At 50.2% G+C, this 17,801-nt stretch overlaps 5 protein-coding genes across 6 annotated transcripts; 2 read left to right on the top strand and 3 right to left on the bottom strand.

Annotated features, from left to right (window-relative positions):
- Positions 1–99: 99 nt before the first annotated feature.
- On the top strand, positions 100–2,026 carry LOC117651288 (NADH dehydrogenase [ubiquinone] flavoprotein 2, mitochondrial). Its single transcript, XM_034395156.1, has 7 exons — positions 100–251; positions 668–727; positions 802–864; positions 943–1,130; positions 1,234–1,441; positions 1,528–1,604; positions 1,694–2,026. Exons 1-7 carry the CDS (start codon positions 216–218, stop codon positions 1,785–1,787), a joined length of 726 nt encoding a protein of 241 aa, XP_034251047.1. The 5' UTR covers positions 100–215; the 3' UTR covers positions 1,788–2,026.
- LOC117651174 (kelch-like protein 10) lies at positions 2,025–5,229 on the bottom strand. Its single transcript, XM_034394981.1, has 10 exons — positions 5,191–5,229; positions 4,956–5,093; positions 4,518–4,697; positions 3,911–4,197; positions 3,586–3,820; positions 3,342–3,520; positions 3,059–3,270; positions 2,775–2,923; positions 2,388–2,694; positions 2,025–2,313 (listed from the first exon to the last, which is right to left on the bottom strand). Exons 1-10 carry the CDS (start codon positions 5,227–5,229, stop codon positions 2,135–2,137), a joined length of 1,905 nt encoding a protein of 634 aa, XP_034250872.1. The 3' UTR covers positions 2,025–2,134.
- A 476-nt stretch (positions 5,230–5,705) lies between these two features.
- LOC117651257 lies at positions 5,706–11,042 on the top strand. 2 transcript variants are annotated; one of them, XM_034395099.1, is made up of 17 exons: positions 5,706–5,861; positions 6,172–6,317; positions 6,405–6,524; positions 6,611–6,749; positions 6,831–7,097; positions 7,166–7,883; positions 7,970–8,380; positions 8,497–8,632; positions 8,713–8,869; positions 8,944–9,084; positions 9,159–9,399; positions 9,495–9,701; positions 9,776–9,922; positions 10,000–10,196; positions 10,278–10,367; positions 10,443–10,567; positions 10,674–10,812. In XM_034395099.1, exons 2-17 carry the CDS (start codon positions 6,172–6,174, stop codon positions 10,810–10,812), a joined length of 3,381 nt encoding a protein of 1,126 aa, XP_034250990.1. In that variant the 5' UTR covers positions 5,706–5,861. The 2 variants fall into 2 exon arrangements, with proteins under 2 accessions (XP_034250990.1, XP_034250989.1); XM_034395098.1 differs by having other exon boundaries at positions 5,721–5,836; positions 10,674–11,042.
- Positions 10,912–15,251, bottom strand: LOC117651173 (alpha-L-fucosidase). The gene is made up of 16 exons (XM_034394979.1): positions 15,107–15,251; positions 14,736–14,814; positions 14,590–14,642; positions 14,481–14,516; positions 14,275–14,389; positions 13,912–13,973; positions 13,684–13,804; positions 13,134–13,320; positions 12,797–12,891; positions 12,559–12,697; positions 12,375–12,481; positions 12,137–12,297; positions 11,856–12,057; positions 11,448–11,757; positions 11,235–11,367; positions 10,912–11,134 (listed from the first exon to the last, which is right to left on the bottom strand). Exons 1-16 carry the CDS (start codon positions 15,194–15,196, stop codon positions 11,039–11,041), a joined length of 1,986 nt encoding a protein of 661 aa, XP_034250870.1. The 5' UTR covers positions 15,197–15,251; the 3' UTR covers positions 10,912–11,038.
- A 318-nt stretch (positions 15,252–15,569) lies between these two features.
- On the bottom strand, positions 15,570–17,780 carry LOC117651172 (gustatory and odorant receptor 22-like). Its single transcript, XM_034394978.1, has 5 exons — positions 17,647–17,780; positions 17,277–17,545; positions 16,641–17,153; positions 16,250–16,525; positions 15,570–16,171 (listed from the first exon to the last, which is right to left on the bottom strand). Exons 1-5 carry the CDS (start codon positions 17,771–17,773, stop codon positions 16,064–16,066), a joined length of 1,293 nt encoding a protein of 430 aa, XP_034250869.1. The 5' UTR covers positions 17,774–17,780; the 3' UTR covers positions 15,570–16,063.
- Between the last annotated feature and the right edge of the window lie 21 nt (positions 17,781–17,801).

The raw sequence follows: 17,801 nt of genomic DNA, 5'->3' as shown, positions 1-17,801 counted from the left end.
TCATCCCAACTGTCAGTGTTACCGACTGTGTTTGAACTTGGCGGCACAGTAGCCGCTTGAGCCGCTCTCGGCCGGACAACCGAGCACTGCCACCGCCACCTTGAACACTGCCAGGCAGAGATCACAGTGGCTGTGGTTTGTTCCATCATCTGCTGCTGCTGTCTACTGACCCGCTGCTAAAAACACTGTAAATTTCAATAAACCTGGAAGGAAAAATGTTAAAGACAGTGAAGCAGATCGGACAAGCTTTGGTAAGTGGCCCTTTGAATGGCTTTCGCTCTCGGATACACGACTTTCCTTGATGATTGGACTAACTGCCTAATTTAAAGTATAACCTAATATGCACCAGAAGGTTATTTCGTCAATAACTAAAATGAATCTCACTTAGACCGTCTTGACAGTGCGCAGCTGTGCTTCAAATATATTTCAAGGCTGTGATGTGATTTCATGGTATTTTTTACCCTCCATGCCTGTCTTGCGATAGATCCATTTGTTGATATGGTGATTTCAGTAGCATCTTCTGTGCAGAGAAAATTCCAATTCCTTCCTTTATTTTGTTCGATATAATATTGGTGGAGGAAAAAACGATGCTGATTTGGCCTCATGAGCTGTTAATTACCAAACTTTTTTCTCGCACTTTACCTCAATAAATGCGGTGTTGTTTCAGATAAGAAATGCTCGAGGAGTGCAAACTTCATCCTCGACCCTTAGTGACAACTTGTTTGTGGTAAGCCAACTTTGTCATTCATTCATCTGCTTGTATATTTTTGCTTGCGTGCCTTTGATGCATTCTGATTATAGCACAGGGACACCGCCGAAGACAACCCTGACATCCCCTTTGAATTCACTGCTGAAAACAAAAAGGTATGTTTTGTGCAGGTTTAAGTTATAATTTCTGTTTTCACTTAACATATTTGATTATAATTGCTTTTTTTGAATCAGCGTGCTGATGCCTTAATGGCAATCTATCCTGAGGGCCACACTAGAGCGGCTCTCCTGCCACTCTTGGACTTGGCTCAGCGTCAACAGGGATGGTTGCCTATTTCAGCTATGCACCATGTAGCTGACATTCTCAATGTTCCAAGGATGAGGGTTTATGAAGTGGCCACTTTTTACACCATGTACATGAGGTATTTATTTGTGTTAAAGTTTAAACCAGCAAAGGTTACAATTTACTATTTTCTAAAACCTAGTAATTATTATTTATTAAACAGTGCTTTGATTTCTTTCTAGGAAACCCATGGGAAAATACCATCTTCAGGTTTGCACTACTACTCCTTGCTGGCTACGCAACTCTGACGAAATTATGAAAGTTATCAAGTCTAAGTTAAACATTGAAGTAGGTGAAACCACAAAATGCAAGACTTTCACTTTGTCAGAAGTTGAGTGCCTTGGAGCTTGTGTCAATGCTCCCATGGTGCAAATTAATGACGATTATTATGTAAGTATAATTTACTTAGAATAATTTGATTTTTTTTGTGAAGTCTACAGGATTTTACTAGATTGCTTTCTCTTCTCTATTCACAGGAAGATTTGACAGGGAAGGACATGGAGGAAATCTTGGAGGATCTTAAAGCAGGAAGAAAACCCGTAGCTGGACCAAGGTTTGTTTATATTCCTTTTCTTTCACATTCTTGGTTTTGTTTACACGGCCTGAAAGACAAGGTTTTAATCTGTTGTTAACTTTTGGCAGGAGTGGAAGATTTGCTTGTGAACCTATCGGCGAGCCGACTTCACTGAAGGGTGAACCCACAGGGCCAGGGTTTGGTGTGCGCTCTGATTTATAAGTATATGTTCCCAACATCTAATTAAATTATTATTTTGGAGATCAAAGTAAACTCAACCATCTAATCAGAGATGTGAGACTTGACACTGTTACTGGGCAGTAGTACAAATTTAAATGCAAGAGTAGTTGCTCCTGAATTGTTAATAATAAAATTGGGACTCCATGTACATTATTTAAATATATTTGAACAACTAATTGTACATAATTTGTTGCAATAAAAGTCCTACAATTTGCTTGTAAGTGGATTTTCTATTTCCTTCTTACATTTATTTCAATTGGAACTATGACTAGTGAGCCTCACATAAACAAGCAAATTTAAAGAAGAGGGCACCTGCTCTGCTTGTGATGTCACTGAACTTCCACACACTGCTCTTGTTGCAATAATTGCAAGTATGAGTACTCTTCAGCTGTGGGTAGACCACTAAGTACTACAGCCGACAGGGCACTGCGATTCAGATTCATCATGTTTGCTTCTCTCCACTTGTTTGAATCGACGTCGAAACACTCGGTGTTTGGAATTATGACACCTTGAAGAATCAAGGCAGACCAATACATATCATGTCCAACTTTGCACCGAATTGTCCAAGCTCAAGAAACTCACCATTAAATCCACCTATAACATAGATGTGGTCATCTAGAATCACAGCTGCAAAGTTGCTTCTAGGGTGCAACATATCTGGAATTGGCTGCCACATATCAACCATGGGATCATAACGCTCCCCTGACTTCAAGCGGCCATTACCATTAAAGCCACCTAAGGCATAGAGGTAGCCACGGTGAGCCAGAAGACTAACTCCAGAGCGTAAATTTTGCATGCGTGTTATGCATGTCCATTGCAATGTGCCAGGATCGAACACCTCAGCACAACTTAATAGTTCTTGTCCATTAAACCCTCCAGCAATGTACACCTATGTGGGGTGTACAAGATGAAGTATAACACTATTTTAGACACCACTTCAAATAATTTTATTTTTTCAAGATTGGTTACCTTGTTGTTTAGAGTGGCAGCACTCGCGTCAGACCTTGCTCTGTTCATGGAAGGAATAAGGCGCCACTGGTTCTTTTGAGGGTCATAAGTCTCAGCAGACTTCATACGAGATCGACCATCAAAGCCACCCACAGCATAGATTTCTCCACCTTGCAAAAATGATTATCATTCTTAAAGTGAAGTTAAATTCAGAGTTCCAAAAATCACACCAACTTCCTAAGTACCAATATTAAGAAAAGTCAACATGGAAGAAAAAATGCACATCAATTTCTAGTTTGACCGACCCAGAGTGCAAACACTGACGTAGCATCGGGCCTGATACATGCAGGCCTGCTCTCGCCACTCCCGAGTGACCGGGTTGAAGGAGCGGACCGTGTTGTGGTGCTCCACACCGTCGAAGCCTCCGATCATGTAGATGAGGCCGTCAAGCTCCACCAGGCCGTGGTACGCGCGAGGCTGCGTGTCTGTGCTGAACGACAAGCACCAGCGGTTCGCCCTGCCAGAGGTGTCAGCTGATCAAATCTTCTTTTTCTCCTTTTTTTCATTTTAATTGGATTGTTGCATTACCTGCAGTCATAAGTCTCGACTGAGTTGGTCGGGCTGCTGGCACTCCATCCCCCCACGGCGAACAGGATCTCGTGGGGAACGCGGGGGCGTGCCAACGGGTTCCTCAGGTCCACGTCGCCGCCCTTGGCCTCGGCGTCGGCCAAGAAGGCCCTGGCCGGCGCCAGCGCTTCCTGCAAGACCTGGGGACAAGCACACCAAAGGGGGTTGCAACTGGGCGCTGTACCACCGCCCTTAATGACATTACCTGGTCCTCTCCGATGGGCCCGTACTGGAGCACGGTGTTCTGGAGGAACGGCAAGGACGTGAGTCCGAACCGCACGCACGCCAGAAGATCGGCGAGGTGCTGTCGCCGCCCCGGGACGTCCCTGTCCACCCAGCGGCGGATGGCCTCGAACACCAAGTCCTCGCTGCGCGCGTTGAGCTCGTCGTCCGACAACAAGCGACACAACTCGCCCGCCTGCAGGTCGTACAGCTCGGCGCTGGGCACGAGAACGCCGGGTTCAATGGGCACCGCGGCTGCCACCGCCCGGGTGGCCAGGGCCATGCCGGGGCCACGGGCAAAGCCCCACCTCTCGTGCAGGATGTGGCGAAAGTGGTGCAGGATGAAGCGGCGCCCGCTCGCCTCCAGGTCGCTGCAGAAGTACTGCTGGGCGAAGCGGAAGATGCCGAGGCAGTTGTCGGGCTGCATCTCGCGCAGCAGGAAGTGGCAGCACTGCTGCACCACGCCGACCACGTCCAGGCGGTCGGCTAGCGGCAGCAGGCGCTCCACGTTGCGGGCCGTGACGCCGCACTGCCCCGTGTAGGCGTAGTCCAGGATGGGCCGCACCACGTCCGAGCTCGCCTCCGCCAGCCGCACCTGCCCTGTCCAGCGTAGCAGTTAGCGACCGCCACCCCCAAGGCGCCCGAGGCCGAGGCTTGACGACGACCCCGGGGTAGCGGGGTGCGGGGTGAGCGCCCGCGGAGGAGCGGCAGGCCAGCCCGCACGACGCACCGCCGCTCCGGGTTGCCTATCCCGCACTTCACAGGCGCCTGGGGCTACCTTGAACTTGAACTTGAGAGGCTAGACCACAAATGATCCTTTGCCGTTCGGGCCCGGTAACTGCCATGCTTGCATTGCACAACATGACATACCGTCCGTACAAAGAGCGCTTCGCTTGCTGCGCTTGCTGCGCTCACCTCGGAGGCCTCATGCTGGCCACCGCTGAAGCTGTTGGTGAACAGCGCCTTGAAGTAGGGCGACACGGCACTCAGGATGGCACGGTGCACTTTGAGGACCTTGCCGTCGGCGCAGCGGATGGCGCCGTCACACAGCTGCTGGTTGAGGCGCAGCTCGTTCCACACTTGGGGGAAGTGTGCCTGCACGAGGACTTGAGTGAGTGTCATGCAGTGTCGTGGTGGCTGGCAAACACCAGCACCGCATGCCCGGCATGCCGGAAGCCCTTCTGGTCCTGGAAATGTCGAGTGGCTTAGGAGCCAATGCCACTTCGCCAGCAGACTGGTTGCGCACATCGCTGTCATCGCTCTGTCTCCCTCGCACTCATGGGGCGCCCTGCGTCTGGTATAGGCGGGAAAGAGACAGAAGGACGGAACGCTGTGCGTAGTCAGTCTGCTGACCTCTGACCTGGACCCTGTCGCTGCTGGCCGGTGGGCACACGCACTTGCGCCGAGGGTGGGGATGGGGAGGGGGATGCTGGGTAACGCGGCCTCGGTGCTCCCTGGGGGTTGTGGCGCCCTGGCCAGCCTGGCCAGCCCCTGCCGCCGCCACCGCGTTCGCGTGCGCGTTCGCCGCCGTGCCGCGGGATGCCTTCCGCGAGGCAGCCAGGCGGCCGGGCGCCGTCACTTTTGGCACCTTCTTGTTGTGCATCGTGCCGGTCAAGTCCAGCTCCATGTCGCTCTCTGGAGGGGGCACTAAGGAACTGCATACTGAAGGGTTGGAGCCGGACTATTTGGTTTGGCCCAGTCGCGAGGATTGTGTCAATTGTTGAGGGAATGCCCTCAAAGGGAATGACCACCATGCGACGAATCGAGAAGTACCCACCGTGTTGGGCGTAAGTCGTGCCAGTCGTCCCTATGATTTGAGCCAAATTACAAGCAGGAATCTCAAAAGCATTCGGCCCTAGCGACCAACGACTCTCGCCCACATTTTCTGAAAGGAAAGGAAAAGTAGGGATAATCTTTTGGGATACGAACTACCAACCTATCATGTTTTATGTTTCATTTCTTTGCCGAAGCTTCGTGGCTTTCTTTATTGCTCCGTTACTCCATGTCAAGATTCGTTAATTTTACTTGAATTATCTGTGGTTTCTTTCTGAATACTGAAACTGATTAGCATCAAATTAAGTCCCAAAGTTTTGGGTGTTAATGTTGGCACTTCGCCTCTTGCTTGCTCTCTCTCTCCCCAGCGCGAACACTGTGAAGAGTTGACTGAAATTCTGTAACTTGACACTATAGCTTAGCGGTTCAAGAGCCGAAACATGAGGACCAGTTGCTAAATGGTGATTCTGTTCGTGTATAAATAAGGTATTCATTTAGCGTTGGTCATTTCTGATGGTAACTGTTTTAAGTGGGCTCTTGGGAACGTCAGAAACGTAGCAGGAATTCACCTGTTCAACAAGTGTCACTTTTGTCATGTCAACACGCTCAGAAACTCCTTATCATCCATTTCATTTGACGTAAAACTTTAAAGAAAATAGGGTTTAATCTATTAGAGACGCACCATTTCTCTGCTACTACTCATACGCCTGAAATTTTCTTTTCACTTTTGGACAGCAAGGTTATGTTTATGTCTTCAAACAATTCCTTCATGAATTATTACTCTGTGACTTTTTAGATGGAGAGCTCAGATATTCCGTTATGGCCAGCAAAACATTCCAATGGCCCTCGCAGAATGTGTTTCTTGTCTGGCGAGGCGCGTTGGTATTTGTGGCTTCAGGAGGGAAACAAACAGGCAATTACATCTTTGCGAAGAGATCTTCTGTATGATTCTTTATGTTCCAATGTTTTTAACACCTTCTATTGAGTTGGTCAGCTAGTTAATTTGTTTTTCTATTTTTTCTATTCCAGACTCTTGCATCAAAATGGTGACCTTCAACTTTTCAGAACTAATATTCCGTCAGGTACTTACATTGCCGCACTTCATGATGGAAGAATGATAAGGGGTCGAATATGCCCGACTCAAAACACGTAAGACTTTTTAGAAATTTTCATCTGTTGCTTGCTGTTGACTTCTTTGGATTATCATGTGTATTGATATTTTGCTCTCTATCTAGAACGGACTGTTTGAGGTATGTTACCGCAATTGATGTTGATGATGGCATAAAACTGAACTTGCCCTTGAGTCAAGTTCGTGCCCTCCCTCCTGAAATGAAATTGCTTCCATGTCAAGCAGTCCGTGTTGACATTGGTCTTGTGAGTGTTAGCTATGTGGTATTGTGTAGTTTCAATTGTCTACTTGAAAGTTAAACCTTTTTCCCAATTTCAACTTTTCAGGACTGTATTGAGCAGTTTGACTGGCCAGAACAACTGAATAACATGCTCATGAAAGCAATAGGAAAAGCTTTGATTTTTGTTGACATAAAATCAAAGCGGCCTGGCTCAATCCCTACCATTGACGCAGATGTTACAATAGTCAATCCTAGCACTGGCCAATCAATTAGCATACAAAAATGGCTGATTGACTGCTTCTCTCAGCACCTTGATTTATGTGGTCTAGAGAGGTTCAAACCATTTCCAGTTGGCATGTCAGCTGATCTTATGGTAACTTTTGTTTCCTACAAAAAAAAAAGTTCAACCTTGCTACATGTTTAATTTTTTTATGTCTACAGGTAAACAACATGCCAATGTTTCAACAGCCAGTTTTTGGGTTGGGTATGCCAGGCTCACCCTCAGTACCTTCAGGACTACCCTCAATCTTGCCATCTTCTGGCATTCCATCTGGTATGCCACTAGGTATGCCACCAAGTTTTCCACTTCCAATGCCACCTCCTCAAGCTGGTCCGCCTCTTATTATGACACATGGTATGCCATATGGTATGCCACCAAGGCTTCCAATGTCTTTGCCTCCAACAGGTGGGCGGATGCCTCCCTTGATGTCTCAATGCCCACAACCCTCCCCAAACATTTTCCCCACACCAACCCCTCCTGGATCCACCATCAGTGCAACTCTAATGTCATTTTCTGTAACACAACCAGCAAGGCCAGTGAGGTCAGCACCGCCTCCACCTCATAATTCAATGCCATTCAAAGATAGCATTCAAAGACAGACAAGCTCGAACAATTCTAGTACTGGACTGAGTGCATCGTCCTCTCTTATATTTGAGTCTGACTCCTCTTTCACATGTGACTCTGACTGCCCTCCACACAGTGAGAGCTCTGTTGGAATAGACTTGAATGAGAGTTTCACAAGCTCATCCTCTTTATCTGGCCCAAACCCCTATGCACTGCCTTTTTTCCCCAAAGACCAAACTCCCTCTGAGATGACACAATCTGGGAAGGTCGTTAAGTTGGAGGGATGTCCCAAGAATCATAATTCCCCTAGACGAGGTGAGGCCACATTTGTTTAATTTTCTACTACAATTAGTGTTATCTCACTGCCTCACAACTTTTAAAAATATTTTCTGTTTTGTTAGGTGCAAGTGGAGCTACAAAAGGTGAAGAAAGAATTGTAGGTGGAATGAGCTCATGCCTCAGTGCAGAAACCGCTCCAAGAGGAGCTGTTAAACTTGACCAAAGACATGAACATGAAGGGAGTTCTTCAGGTCTGAGTGCAGAAGCTGCTCCATTTGTGCCAAAGGTTCTCATAAAAAATACAGACACGGCTACTAAACCTGATCCTGAACCAAATCTGAATTGTAGTGCTGGCAGGAAAGACAAGTCTGCACAAGAACCCCATGCAAGTCCTGCTAAGACATTGAAACCAGCCATTGCATCTAGACACAGCAAAAGCCCAAGTCTTAATGATGGACAGACACCGAGCCCCCTGCTTCCACTCAATAGTGATGAAATCCGTAAGCCTGGACCTCTGCAACAATTTCCTAAAGGTTACTCCATTTTTGCATTGCTCATTTAATTTTTTTTTTTTAATGTTTTCTACTTTTTAGTTTGGTTTCTTAAGAGTTTACTATTTGATTATTTTTGTAATATTTTTATCATTTAGGTAAAGAGGTTCAACTCAAACAAATTTTAAGAGACTGGAAAATTGGGCAGGTAGTTCCTGCCTTCATGGCAAGAGTTTGGAATCCATCTTGTTTTGAAGTTAATGTCATTGATGACTTTAGTGGCTTGCTCTCTAAGTAGGTTTTGGCAAACTTTGTTCTATTATTGTATTTTCATTTATTTATCTATATACTACCTTCTTGATTTTTCTGTTCAGGTTGCAAACAGAAATGGATGCTTATTATAAATGTGGAAAAAACAAAATGAACATGTCTTCAAAACAACAAGCAAGGGATTTGTGTGGAGACTTTTGTGCTTGCTATGATGCTGATGAAGACCTCTGGTTTAGAGCACAAGTAAATGAATGGTTCATGGTAAGAGTTGCTAATGTATGACTGTTTATGTTATGTTTGCTAGGAACTCTTGTGCCTCATTGTTTTCTGCGTAGGATGACTCAGTGACTCCATTGAAAGTGTGGGCAGTGGACTATGGTGGATACTCGCAAGTTGACTTAGGTAGTGTGCAGCCTCTTTCAACTGAATTGGCATGCACAGCACCTGTACTTGTCACACTATGTTCCATGAAAAATGTAAGTATTATGAACAGACTTAAAAATTAACTGCAATGTGCTCTTTTCTGAACTTGTTTGCTTCTTTACCTCAGGTTATTTCTCGTCTTGATTATGACATATGGCCTGAAGTTCATTTAAATAGAGTAAAAGAATTGATGCCAGAAGATAACCAACTCTTCTTACGCATTGATGGGCCAAAGTCCCAAGATGATATCTGGCCAGTTTCTGTTTTCAAAGATCCTGACTGCTCCTTGCAAAGCATTAATGAAATATTAGTGGCCGAAGGCTGTGCCTATTATGTTGGTATGGCAAAAGAAAGTTCTGATGTCTCATGTATGTAAGATTATCTTCCCTCTTATCAATCCACATTTCAAACATAAAATAAAAAATAAGTTAATCTGGTCTCGTGTTTTTTGTGTTTTTTTCAGTGACTTCAATTTATGAAGATGCTGAAAATCCAATGGCTGAAGCTTATGAACTCGGTGCCAATAACTATGATATAGATGATGAAGATGCCTGTGTTGCTGTGAGTGGGCGCAAACCTACAGAAGAGACAGGCATTTGTTGGTTCTTTCAACGAAATGGTTATTGTTACAAGAAATTCTGTGACTTGAGACATGAAAGACTTGACCCTGGTATGTAAAACTCAATTATGTGATGGTATCATATTTTTATTATTACTGGACATTGCCCCTTTTTGTCCATTTAGATGGTCACAGCATAGCAAAGGAACAAATACATCATGACTCATTTGAGAAACTTACTGATAATGTTCTGAGCCCTGGCTCCCAGGTGAAGCTTACAATCACACGTATATTGACTGTAAATCATTTTATTGCAACAATAAGCACCAAAGGTAAAGTATATCCCCATCAATTATCAAAATGTTTTCTCTTCATGTGGATTTGACTGAGGTCCTATTTCATGTTACAGGAACTAAACTTAGATCCAGGGAAACTTTGAAATCGGTTATTGAAAATTTAAACACTACACACATGAAAAGACAGCTGAAGACATTTACGGAGTTTCCCGCTGATGGAGAAATTGTTCTTTACAAGGATACTACTAATGGAACGTTTTATCGAGGCAGGATTATTTGTGCGGACATGGTGGCGGATGAGTACTATAAAGTAATTTATTTTTATTTTTATCTTAAGTTATTTGTAAAACTGTTTAATTGCATTAATTTACATTATGTTTTTCATTTTTAGGTTTTGAATGTTGACACAGGGTATAAATTTAAAATACCCCTCAAGGATCTGAGAAAGGTTGACCCTGCTTTCCTGCACCACCCATTCCAGGTCTGACATTGTAGATGTTTGTTTTTTTATGCTGTGTTGCTGTTTTTGCTTACTTTATTCCTATTTTATCTTCAGGCAATGGAGTGTTGGCTTGCAGATGTGGCTCCTACACAAAGTGATAGAGAGTGGACCAAATCCTGCAATGCAGTATTTGCTGATCTTGTCCAAAATCAGAAATTGTTGGCTACAGTTGTGAGATCGTAAGTATCTATTCTCTTGTCTTCTTTTAAATCTGTTGCTCAATTTCTCTTTTGATGTTGCTTCTCATCTTCTAATGTATTTTTTAACTTCTTTTATGACTTTTAGGGCCCCTTGGGGTATTGAAGTTAATTTAATAAACAAAGATGGCCAAGATCTAGCTGCCATCCTCAAAGAAATGAACATTGTAAAGAGCTGCCCCAGAAGGCACCTCCCTCTTGATCTCTCCCACCGGTTTCCTGGCTAGGTTTGCAGATCTCAATTATTTACCACATCAATTGTTAATGTCAAAGGTCTTAATGTGTGTGAGTGTGAGTGTGTGAGTTTTCTTGTATTTCCTCTAATGTGAAAATCATCTAAAATTTGTTTTACTGTAGTATATTACTTCTTAATTCAGTTTACAATCATTGAATAATGTTGATTTTATTTTTATAACAAAGGACTCTTTAATTGTTAAGAATAAATTTTTGATTTCAATATAGTCCAGAGATTCGTAGGGCCCATCCTTTCTTGCAACTTATTTTGCTTGGGTTTGGAAATTGAATCTCAATCTGAGAACCCACTTGAACCTGAAATATCAGAGACCATCATAAAATGGGCAAATGAATTTGTTTTTATTAATTATAATTGTGCATTATTTGGAAATAAGTGGTTATCAATGTTACCTACCTCTAACGCTCCATAGCCGAGCATGGTCACGTTTGGTGCTCTCAGACGTGGAGAACCCAGTTTTAGAACATTCCTATCTGGCCATTCTAAAACTATTGCATACAGTATCTTACTGTCCGCACTCTGAGTGTAGCTGCAACATGGAGCAATGGTTTGACTCAGTTGGCAGCGCATGGTATCCAGTCCAAAGAGATGCTGTTAGAATGCACGCACTAGACGGACGAGGCGATAGTGTCGTTTGGGGTGCCAGCCGCCCAGGGCCGGGTGCGGTACACAGCCTCCCCGTTAACGCTGAGCCACTCGCCCAGCTCCAGCAGCCGCTCCTCTAGCAGCGGGGCGATGGTGCCTTCCTTGGTGGGGCCCACGTTGACCACCAAGTTGCCTCCCAAGCTGACCGTCCGTGCCAGCAGTTGCAGCAGGTCGGCCAGACCCAGGTAGTCATGCAGGGACGCCTCCCGCCGGAAGCCCCAGGACTCGCGGTCCACCGTCATGGCGTTCTCCCACTTCTTGGCAGGCGGCACATCTACAAGCCGCCAAGTGAAAGGAGTGGTAAGTTGAGGCAGTTTCGCCCATTTTTAGGACGCTCCGGCTCCTTAAGCCTTGAGGCTCAAGGCCACTCACCGGGCAGGTAGCGGTCCTGGCAGTTGAGGAAGTCGCCGTGCTTGCACTGCACGTCCCTGCCCCAGCGGTCGTTGGTCACCACGCTGCTCCTCACCGGGGAGTCGGAGTACAGCCAGGCCAGGAAGTCGCACGAGCGCCAGTACTGCGAGTCCGCCTCCCAGTCGCCGTCCGACCACAGCACCTCAGGGCGGTAGACGTTCACCTGCCGGCCCGGAGGGACCTTACTGAACAAAGATTCGCATATCGAAGGGAAACGGAGTCAAAATTTACCGCCATCTAACCAGTTCTTTCATCTCGGGGATGATTTTGTTGTCGACGAACGAGCGAGTCGTGAAGTTGTTTTTCTTGTCGGCCAAGTACAGGGGGTGGAACCATTCGTAGAGGGAGTGGTACAGGCCGAACGTGATGTTGGTGTTGGCCCGGATGGCGGCGGCCAGCTCACCTGCAGCAGCAAGTCGTCGTAGCCTTGGGACTTCCCCTCAGCCTCTCTCATCAACCGTAGGGGCAGGGTATACTTGCCGACCAAGTCGCGGTGAGGGCCCACGTCCTTGGCGTTCCAGCTGTAGGCGTACTTGGAGGGCCACAGCGTGAAGCCTTCGTGGTGCTTGCTTGTCAGCACCACGTACCTGTACAGTAGACATTCCAAGGTGCACCCCTTAACCCGTAACACCATCAGACCATGAAACCCAAATGTCTAGCTTACTTGGCCCCCGACCGCTCCAGAATCTTGGCCCACTGCTTGGCGTCGAAGAACTCGGCACTGAAGTCGGCTGCGAAGTCTTGGTAGCTGAAGTTTGGCGGATAGTTGCGTTTCATGAAGTTGACGTACTTGTCCTTTTTCTCTGGGAGGCAGATTGCGGGGCAGACAGGTCATGCTTTACTCGTGTCATTTCGACGACCCCCCCCCCCTCTCTTTCCGAAATTTTAATTGCCGTGTGTACCTGCTATCCAGTCATACCAAAACCACTCGCTCCCGAAACTGGGCACGGAGTACACGCCCCAGTGGATAAAGACGCCCACCTTGGCGTCGTCGTACCTGCCGGAAAACAAAGCAGCCCCTTTGAGAAGGTGCTCGCACCCCGACGGACCCGGACGGACCCCGCCCGGTCCTCGGAGGCACTTTCCTCTGGTCCTATCGGCACCGCCTATTGACACGATTGACTGTTTGCCTCGACGCGCGACGCGGCCGGGGCTGCCCGCTGGCCGGGTCCACCATGCGACACTGCTCTGCCAAAATTTTGGCCGCCTTTCTCTCGCTTCTGCATTGTCTCGTCTTACCATTGCGGCAGCGGCCGTGTGTCCAGGCTTTCCCACGTCGGCTGGTACCGGCTGCCCACCTTGCCCGCCGCGACGCCCATGGTGACCAAGAGCGCGGTGACCGCCAGCCACCTCCCCGACATGTCGGCGCGATGGCCACTGACCACGCCATCGGCCCCGTCGGCTTGGCCGTGGGGCGCACAGAGGCCTCTCGGCCACGGGCTCGCTGACGGCCCTGCCCGCGCAGCGCGCCGCGTCTGCAGCACGGCGGGGTGGGGGCCGAGGGACCGTCGCGGGGCTGGGCAGGCTGGGCCGCCTGGAGAGGGGCGCGGGGTCAACGAGTTGCCATTTATACAGTGACCTGCGGCGCGCGGCGCACCGTTTGGCTGGTGAGGCGGACCCGGCCAGTGCACGCGAGGAATGCCATCCGGGCGGCGCCTGCCTGCCTGCCTGCGTGCCTCACTGCGTGTGCAGAGTGGTTGGGGGAGGGGTGGGTGGCACATTGATTAGGACAGCCTTATCGCTTTTGCTCCTGTTTTCCGATTTTATTGTTTTCTACAGAACGCAGTACCCGTCAACTTGACGCGTAGTAGCCGCAAACGGGGTTGACGCATCTCGGAGTTGGTGCCAACAAGGCGTGGTGGTTGCGGTGCTGAGCCGCGATGCAGGTGGTGCCTGGTGCCTGGCTTGTCCTAGGCCGGAACGACGAAGCTCTGAAAAGGTCATTAATAAAATTGGTAGCAACGTCAAGCAACAGCTACACTGTATCGACATTGAAAAGGGGCGATGGATTTCATACCGGGTCCGCCTTCTTGACGCACTTGATGAAGAGGGCGGCAGTTTCACACGGTTCTTTGCCAGCTAGAAATTTAACAGTGATTGTAATGAACGGGAAAATTATTTTACTCATTTTAAATATGTGTGAGCGGTTGCATGTGCTTTGCAGAGCAGCAATTTGCTCTGCCAAAAATCTCCCTTTGAGCAAAACGGGTATTCATGGAGGTTCCGCTTCACGAGTGACCGAAATGTATTCGACCTGTTCTGAAAAATGTGGTAGGAAACTAGGAGACTGCACTGCAATGGCCGGCAATGACTGATGGCAGAGCGCGTACAGTCGCCGAGCACGGACGGGCAAGCTCGTGACTTTAGTTCTGCAACTCACCCGGGGTGCCCTCGCAGGCAGTGAAGGCGGCAATGGTCCGCGCGGCATCCTCGGCCTGCATCATCTTTTTCACCTGCGCCTTGAACATCTTGCTGTCCACCTTGTTGTTTTTCAGCTGTCCGGAGAGAAGTGCGTTAGGGCGGTTGGGCACGGGGCATTCCCCTGAATCAAGCTTGACTGGTTGCCGAAAGGCAGCGGATACTTACCACCATCGTCGTTTGCAGGAAGCAAGCCGTGTAACACTGCGGAAAAAAAAAATACTACCGTCCGTATGGAGCATGGAGCATTTTAATTCGAATTATTATTAGATCTTACGTAAGCTTTTTCGTCTTCAACGAATTCTCCGTTCTTCATCCTTTCCAGCATAGCTGCAACAGAGAAGCGCAGCTTTAACAATTTTAACTTAGGGAGGACTTAACGAAACTTAATATGTACTTGCTGTTTGTATCTCATTTTTTTACCATCAGGAAGACCAGCCTTGGGTTGGCAGACGTTCCGAAGCATCTTCAAACTCTTTTCATACTGCTCCTGCGTTACTGCCTGAAACAAGGTCACTTTTTTAAGACTTCTACTTCCAGGTTGCCCCAAAACGCCGAGACCTATGCCGTCCCACCAAACACACCCACACTACCACACCATTCACCCCTTCAACCCTTCGGCATCCAAGGAGAAACAACCGTCTCACAAACGCGCTCACGCATCATTTTGTTCAAGGACATAGCAGGATTTTTTTTTAGGGCAGCGCGTTCGGTGACTCCGGTATCTGTGGCCCAGCCGGCCCAGCGTTGCCCGAAACGACGCGGCGTTGAGGGCGGCACGGCGGAGTCCTCACCGGTAAGGGCAGGGGCGACGCGTTGGTGGCCGCCAGCAGGGCGACGAGCACCACGGCGGCGCAGAGCGGCAGCGCGGCGAGGCGGCTCATGTTGCGGTCGGTGCGACGACGACGGCGTCGAGGATCCACAGGAACAATGACGACCGGAGCGTCGCGCCCAATTTATAAACTTGGCGGACACACGGCTGGCCGTCGTCAGCGGGCCGCCCCAGCTCTCCCCATCCGCGCCTGATTCCGAAAGACGTCGCTCTGTCTCCCTCGCACCCCTACGGGCCTACGGGACGCCCCATGAGTGCAAGAGAAACAGAGCCAGCGACGAAAAGATCCTTCGGAGTGAGGCGGCTGCACGCCCGCCTTCCGGTCGTCCGCGCCCGCCAGCATGCTGCCAGCCCGGGCGGGCGGCGTGGGCGGGGCGCGCCCACGGTCACCCATGTCCCCCCGTGCATTATTAGCTGGCGGTGATTACAGTTCCAGTCGCATTGTGACGAGAAAAAACGAAGGCGGCTGACCTGCAGATGGCCGTGTATTACTGATTGGGACGGGGGCCCCTCGGCCCGCCATTACGCCGGACACGCATTCCCCCGGCAATGCCGGCACTGCCCGGGAAGACGGCCAAACAGCGGAATAACCCTTGCCTGTGCCCGGACAGACCGCGACAGTGTCGCTGGGATGGAAATGCGTCGTTTCGGTCGGGATGTCTCGAAAACAAAACCCATCCTTGCTGGCCGGAATGGGCCGCGGCGACTTGGCGTCCGTGTGAACTTACGGGAAGTGTGCATCCCCTTTGTTTTCGTTAATGTTTTCGTGTTTTTGGCAGATGATACCTTTACCTTAGCATAGAAATATACAAGAGACATCAAGATGCCAGCTAGCTTTAAGCACACACGATCACACAGGTACAGCAGAAATTAATGTCGGCCAGTGAGCTCCTTTGTTTTAAACATTTTAGTGGGACATTTAATCCGGCGGCAGCGCGGCCTCGAGAGCAGACCCTCGCGAGGGCCTCTGGAAGTTGATGGTGAACTGCAGCAGCACGCAGAGGTACGTGGCCAAGGTCTCCACGATCTGCAGGCATAGCGGGAAGGTCCGTCATCGTCGAGACAACAGTCCGGGGGAAGACCCATTTCACAGACCAGAACTCACGGTGACGACGAGGGTGAGCTTGAGCGCGATGAAGCCGTAGAGGGAGATGGTCAGGGGCTTCTTCATGACGTTCAGGAACGATATGACCTCCCTCTGCAGCAGCAGCGTGGCCGTGGTCGAGGTGGACATGCGCATCTTGAGCAGCACGTCCCTGGTGCCCGAGTCCACGGCGGCCGCCATCTGCTGCCCGGACGCGCACACCACGGCGGTGTGCCACAGCGAGTCCACCATGATGAGGAACATGGCGCAGGTCAGGAACATATCGGCCTCGCCACCCTGCGCAGTCATGGCCCATGGCATGCCAGCCGAAGCGCGAGCGCCGGCGAACGCCCAGGCAGGCCTCGCCTATCGTGATTCTGATTCCACACATCAGGCCAACTCGCCCACTCACATTCGTGGCCGCGGCCAGCAACCCGAAGCCGTTCAGCAACACCGCGGAGATGCAGCACAGCATGTAGTGCAGCGTGCAGATGCCCCAGGCCGCGGGCGCGTCCTCCGCCAGCCGCCGCAGCTCCAGCCACAGCTCGCGGTACGCGCGCACGCGGGCCGCCGGGGGCTCGCCGCCACTGACTGCCACCTCCTGCGACAAAGGGCCTTGCAGAGGGCCTTGGGCACCACCAAGATGAGGGGCCGCCTCCCCACCCACCTCCTTGAAGCAGGCCGTGAGCTGGTCCGAGGCGTTGACGGCCGCCGTGCCCAGGACGTCCCAGAAGGCAGGCACGGACGCGTGGAAAGCGGCGGCCAGCAACCCCAGGGGGACGTTGTGCCAGTTGCTGGTCGGGATGCCCAGGCTGAGCGGCACGGCCAGCACGCACGGCACACCCAGGCAGGCCGAGGCCTTGTGCGTGGCCAGGGAGCGCACCGCCAGGCGGAGCGGCCGCCCCGTCTCCGCCAGGAAGCGAGCCTGCGCACGCCAGTGAACGCCACGAGTGTCACCGTCTCCGAGAAAGCAAAATACGCGGTTCTGACGAGAAATGATAGTAAGGGTGGAGCGGGGGTTGAACCCCGCCCCGCGATGCGCCCGGACCTGGAAGTGGGCCCAGTCGGACAGGTAGTCCGCGAAGCGCGGTGCGGCGGGCCAGTGCAGCACGGGCGTGAAGTAGTGGTGGTGCAGCAGCAGGAAGAAGAACATGTTAAACACGGCCTCGCTGAAGTGGCTGAGGCTGGACACGAAGACGTCTATCCGGAACACCGTCTCGTACACCACGTCCACGAACGCCAAAGCCCAGCCCGCCGCGGACAGCAGCATCATGCTGGAGCGCCACGAGAAGTACGCGCCGCCGTCCGCGGTGAAGTCTGGCGAGCAAGCGGCCGGTGGTGGAGGTGAGCACACTCTGGGACCCGCGTCCCCTGACGGTGGCTTCTCTGATTGGAAACAAGCCGCAGACGAGACCTACGCAGGGGCATGATGTTGATGAGACGCATGACCAGCAGCAGGGGCTTCATCTCCTCGGCCAGGGTGAGCACCGTGCCGTGGGGCGGCGGCCCGCCCTTGGGCCCGCCCCTCGCCGGCTTCTGCTTCATCCCGCTAGCGCGCTAGCACCGCAATAAC

This window comes from Thrips palmi, unplaced genomic scaffold (assembly GCF_012932325.1).
Source record: "Thrips palmi isolate BJ-2018 unplaced genomic scaffold, TpBJ-2018v1 HiC_scaffold_5, whole genome shotgun sequence".
NCBI lineage: Eukaryota > Metazoa > Arthropoda > Insecta > Thysanoptera > Thripidae > Thrips > Thrips palmi.
This window is presented reverse-complemented; position numbering and strand designations above follow the sequence as displayed.

Bases quoted from the DNA above. Each gene is read 5' to 3' on its own strand.
- LOC117651288 (XM_034395156.1), top strand. From the start codon at position 216: ATGTTAAAGACAGTGAAGCAGATCGGACAAGCTTTG. The intron at 728-801 runs GTAAGCCAACTT...TTCTGATTATAG, and splicing joins TTAGTGACAACTTGTTTGTG to CACAGGGACACCGCCGAAGA. The intron at 865-942 runs GTATGTTTTGTG...TTTTTGAATCAG, and splicing joins TCACTGCTGAAAACAAAAAG to CGTGCTGATGCCTTAATGGC.
- LOC117651174 (XM_034394981.1), bottom strand. From the start codon at position 5,229: ATGGAGCTGGACTTGACCGGCACGATGCACAACAAGAAG. The intron at 3,521-3,585 runs GTAATGTCATTA...GCTTGTCCCCAG, and splicing joins GGCCCATCGGAGAGGACCAG to GTCTTGCAGGAAGCGCTGGC. The intron at 2,695-2,774 runs GTAACCAATCTT...CACCCCACATAG, and splicing joins CTGCCACTCTAAACAACAAG to GTGTACATTGCTGGAGGGTT.
- LOC117651257 (XM_034395098.1), top strand. The intron at 6,525-6,610 runs GTAAGACTTTTT...CTCTCTATCTAG, and splicing joins ATATGCCCGACTCAAAACAC to AACGGACTGTTTGAGGTATG. The intron at 9,400-9,494 runs GTATGTAAGATT...TGTTTTTTTCAG, and splicing joins AGAAAGTTCTGATGTCTCAT to TGACTTCAATTTATGAAGAT.
- LOC117651173 (XM_034394979.1), bottom strand. From the start codon at position 15,196: ATGAGCCGCCTCGCCGCGCTGCCGCTCTGCGCCGCCGTGGTGCTCGTC. The intron at 12,058-12,136 runs GTTAGATGGCGG...CCGGGCCGGCAG, and splicing joins TCCCCGAGATGAAAGAACTG to GTGAACGTCTACCGCCCTGA. The intron at 11,368-11,447 runs GTGCGTGCATTC...TCCATGTTGCAG, and splicing joins ACTATCGCCTCGTCCGTCTA to CTACACTCAGAGTGCGGACA.
- LOC117651172 (XM_034394978.1), bottom strand. From the start codon at position 17,773: ATGAAGCAGAAGCCGGCGAGGGGCGGGCCCAAGGGCGGGCCGCCGCCC. The intron at 17,154-17,276 runs GTCCGGGCGCAT...TGGCGTGCGCAG, and splicing joins CCGACTGGGCCCACTTCCAG to GCTCGCTTCCTGGCGGAGAC. The intron at 16,526-16,640 runs GTGAGTGGGCGA...ATGACTGCGCAG, and splicing joins TGCTGGCCGCGGCCACGAAT to GGTGGCGAGGCCGATATGTT.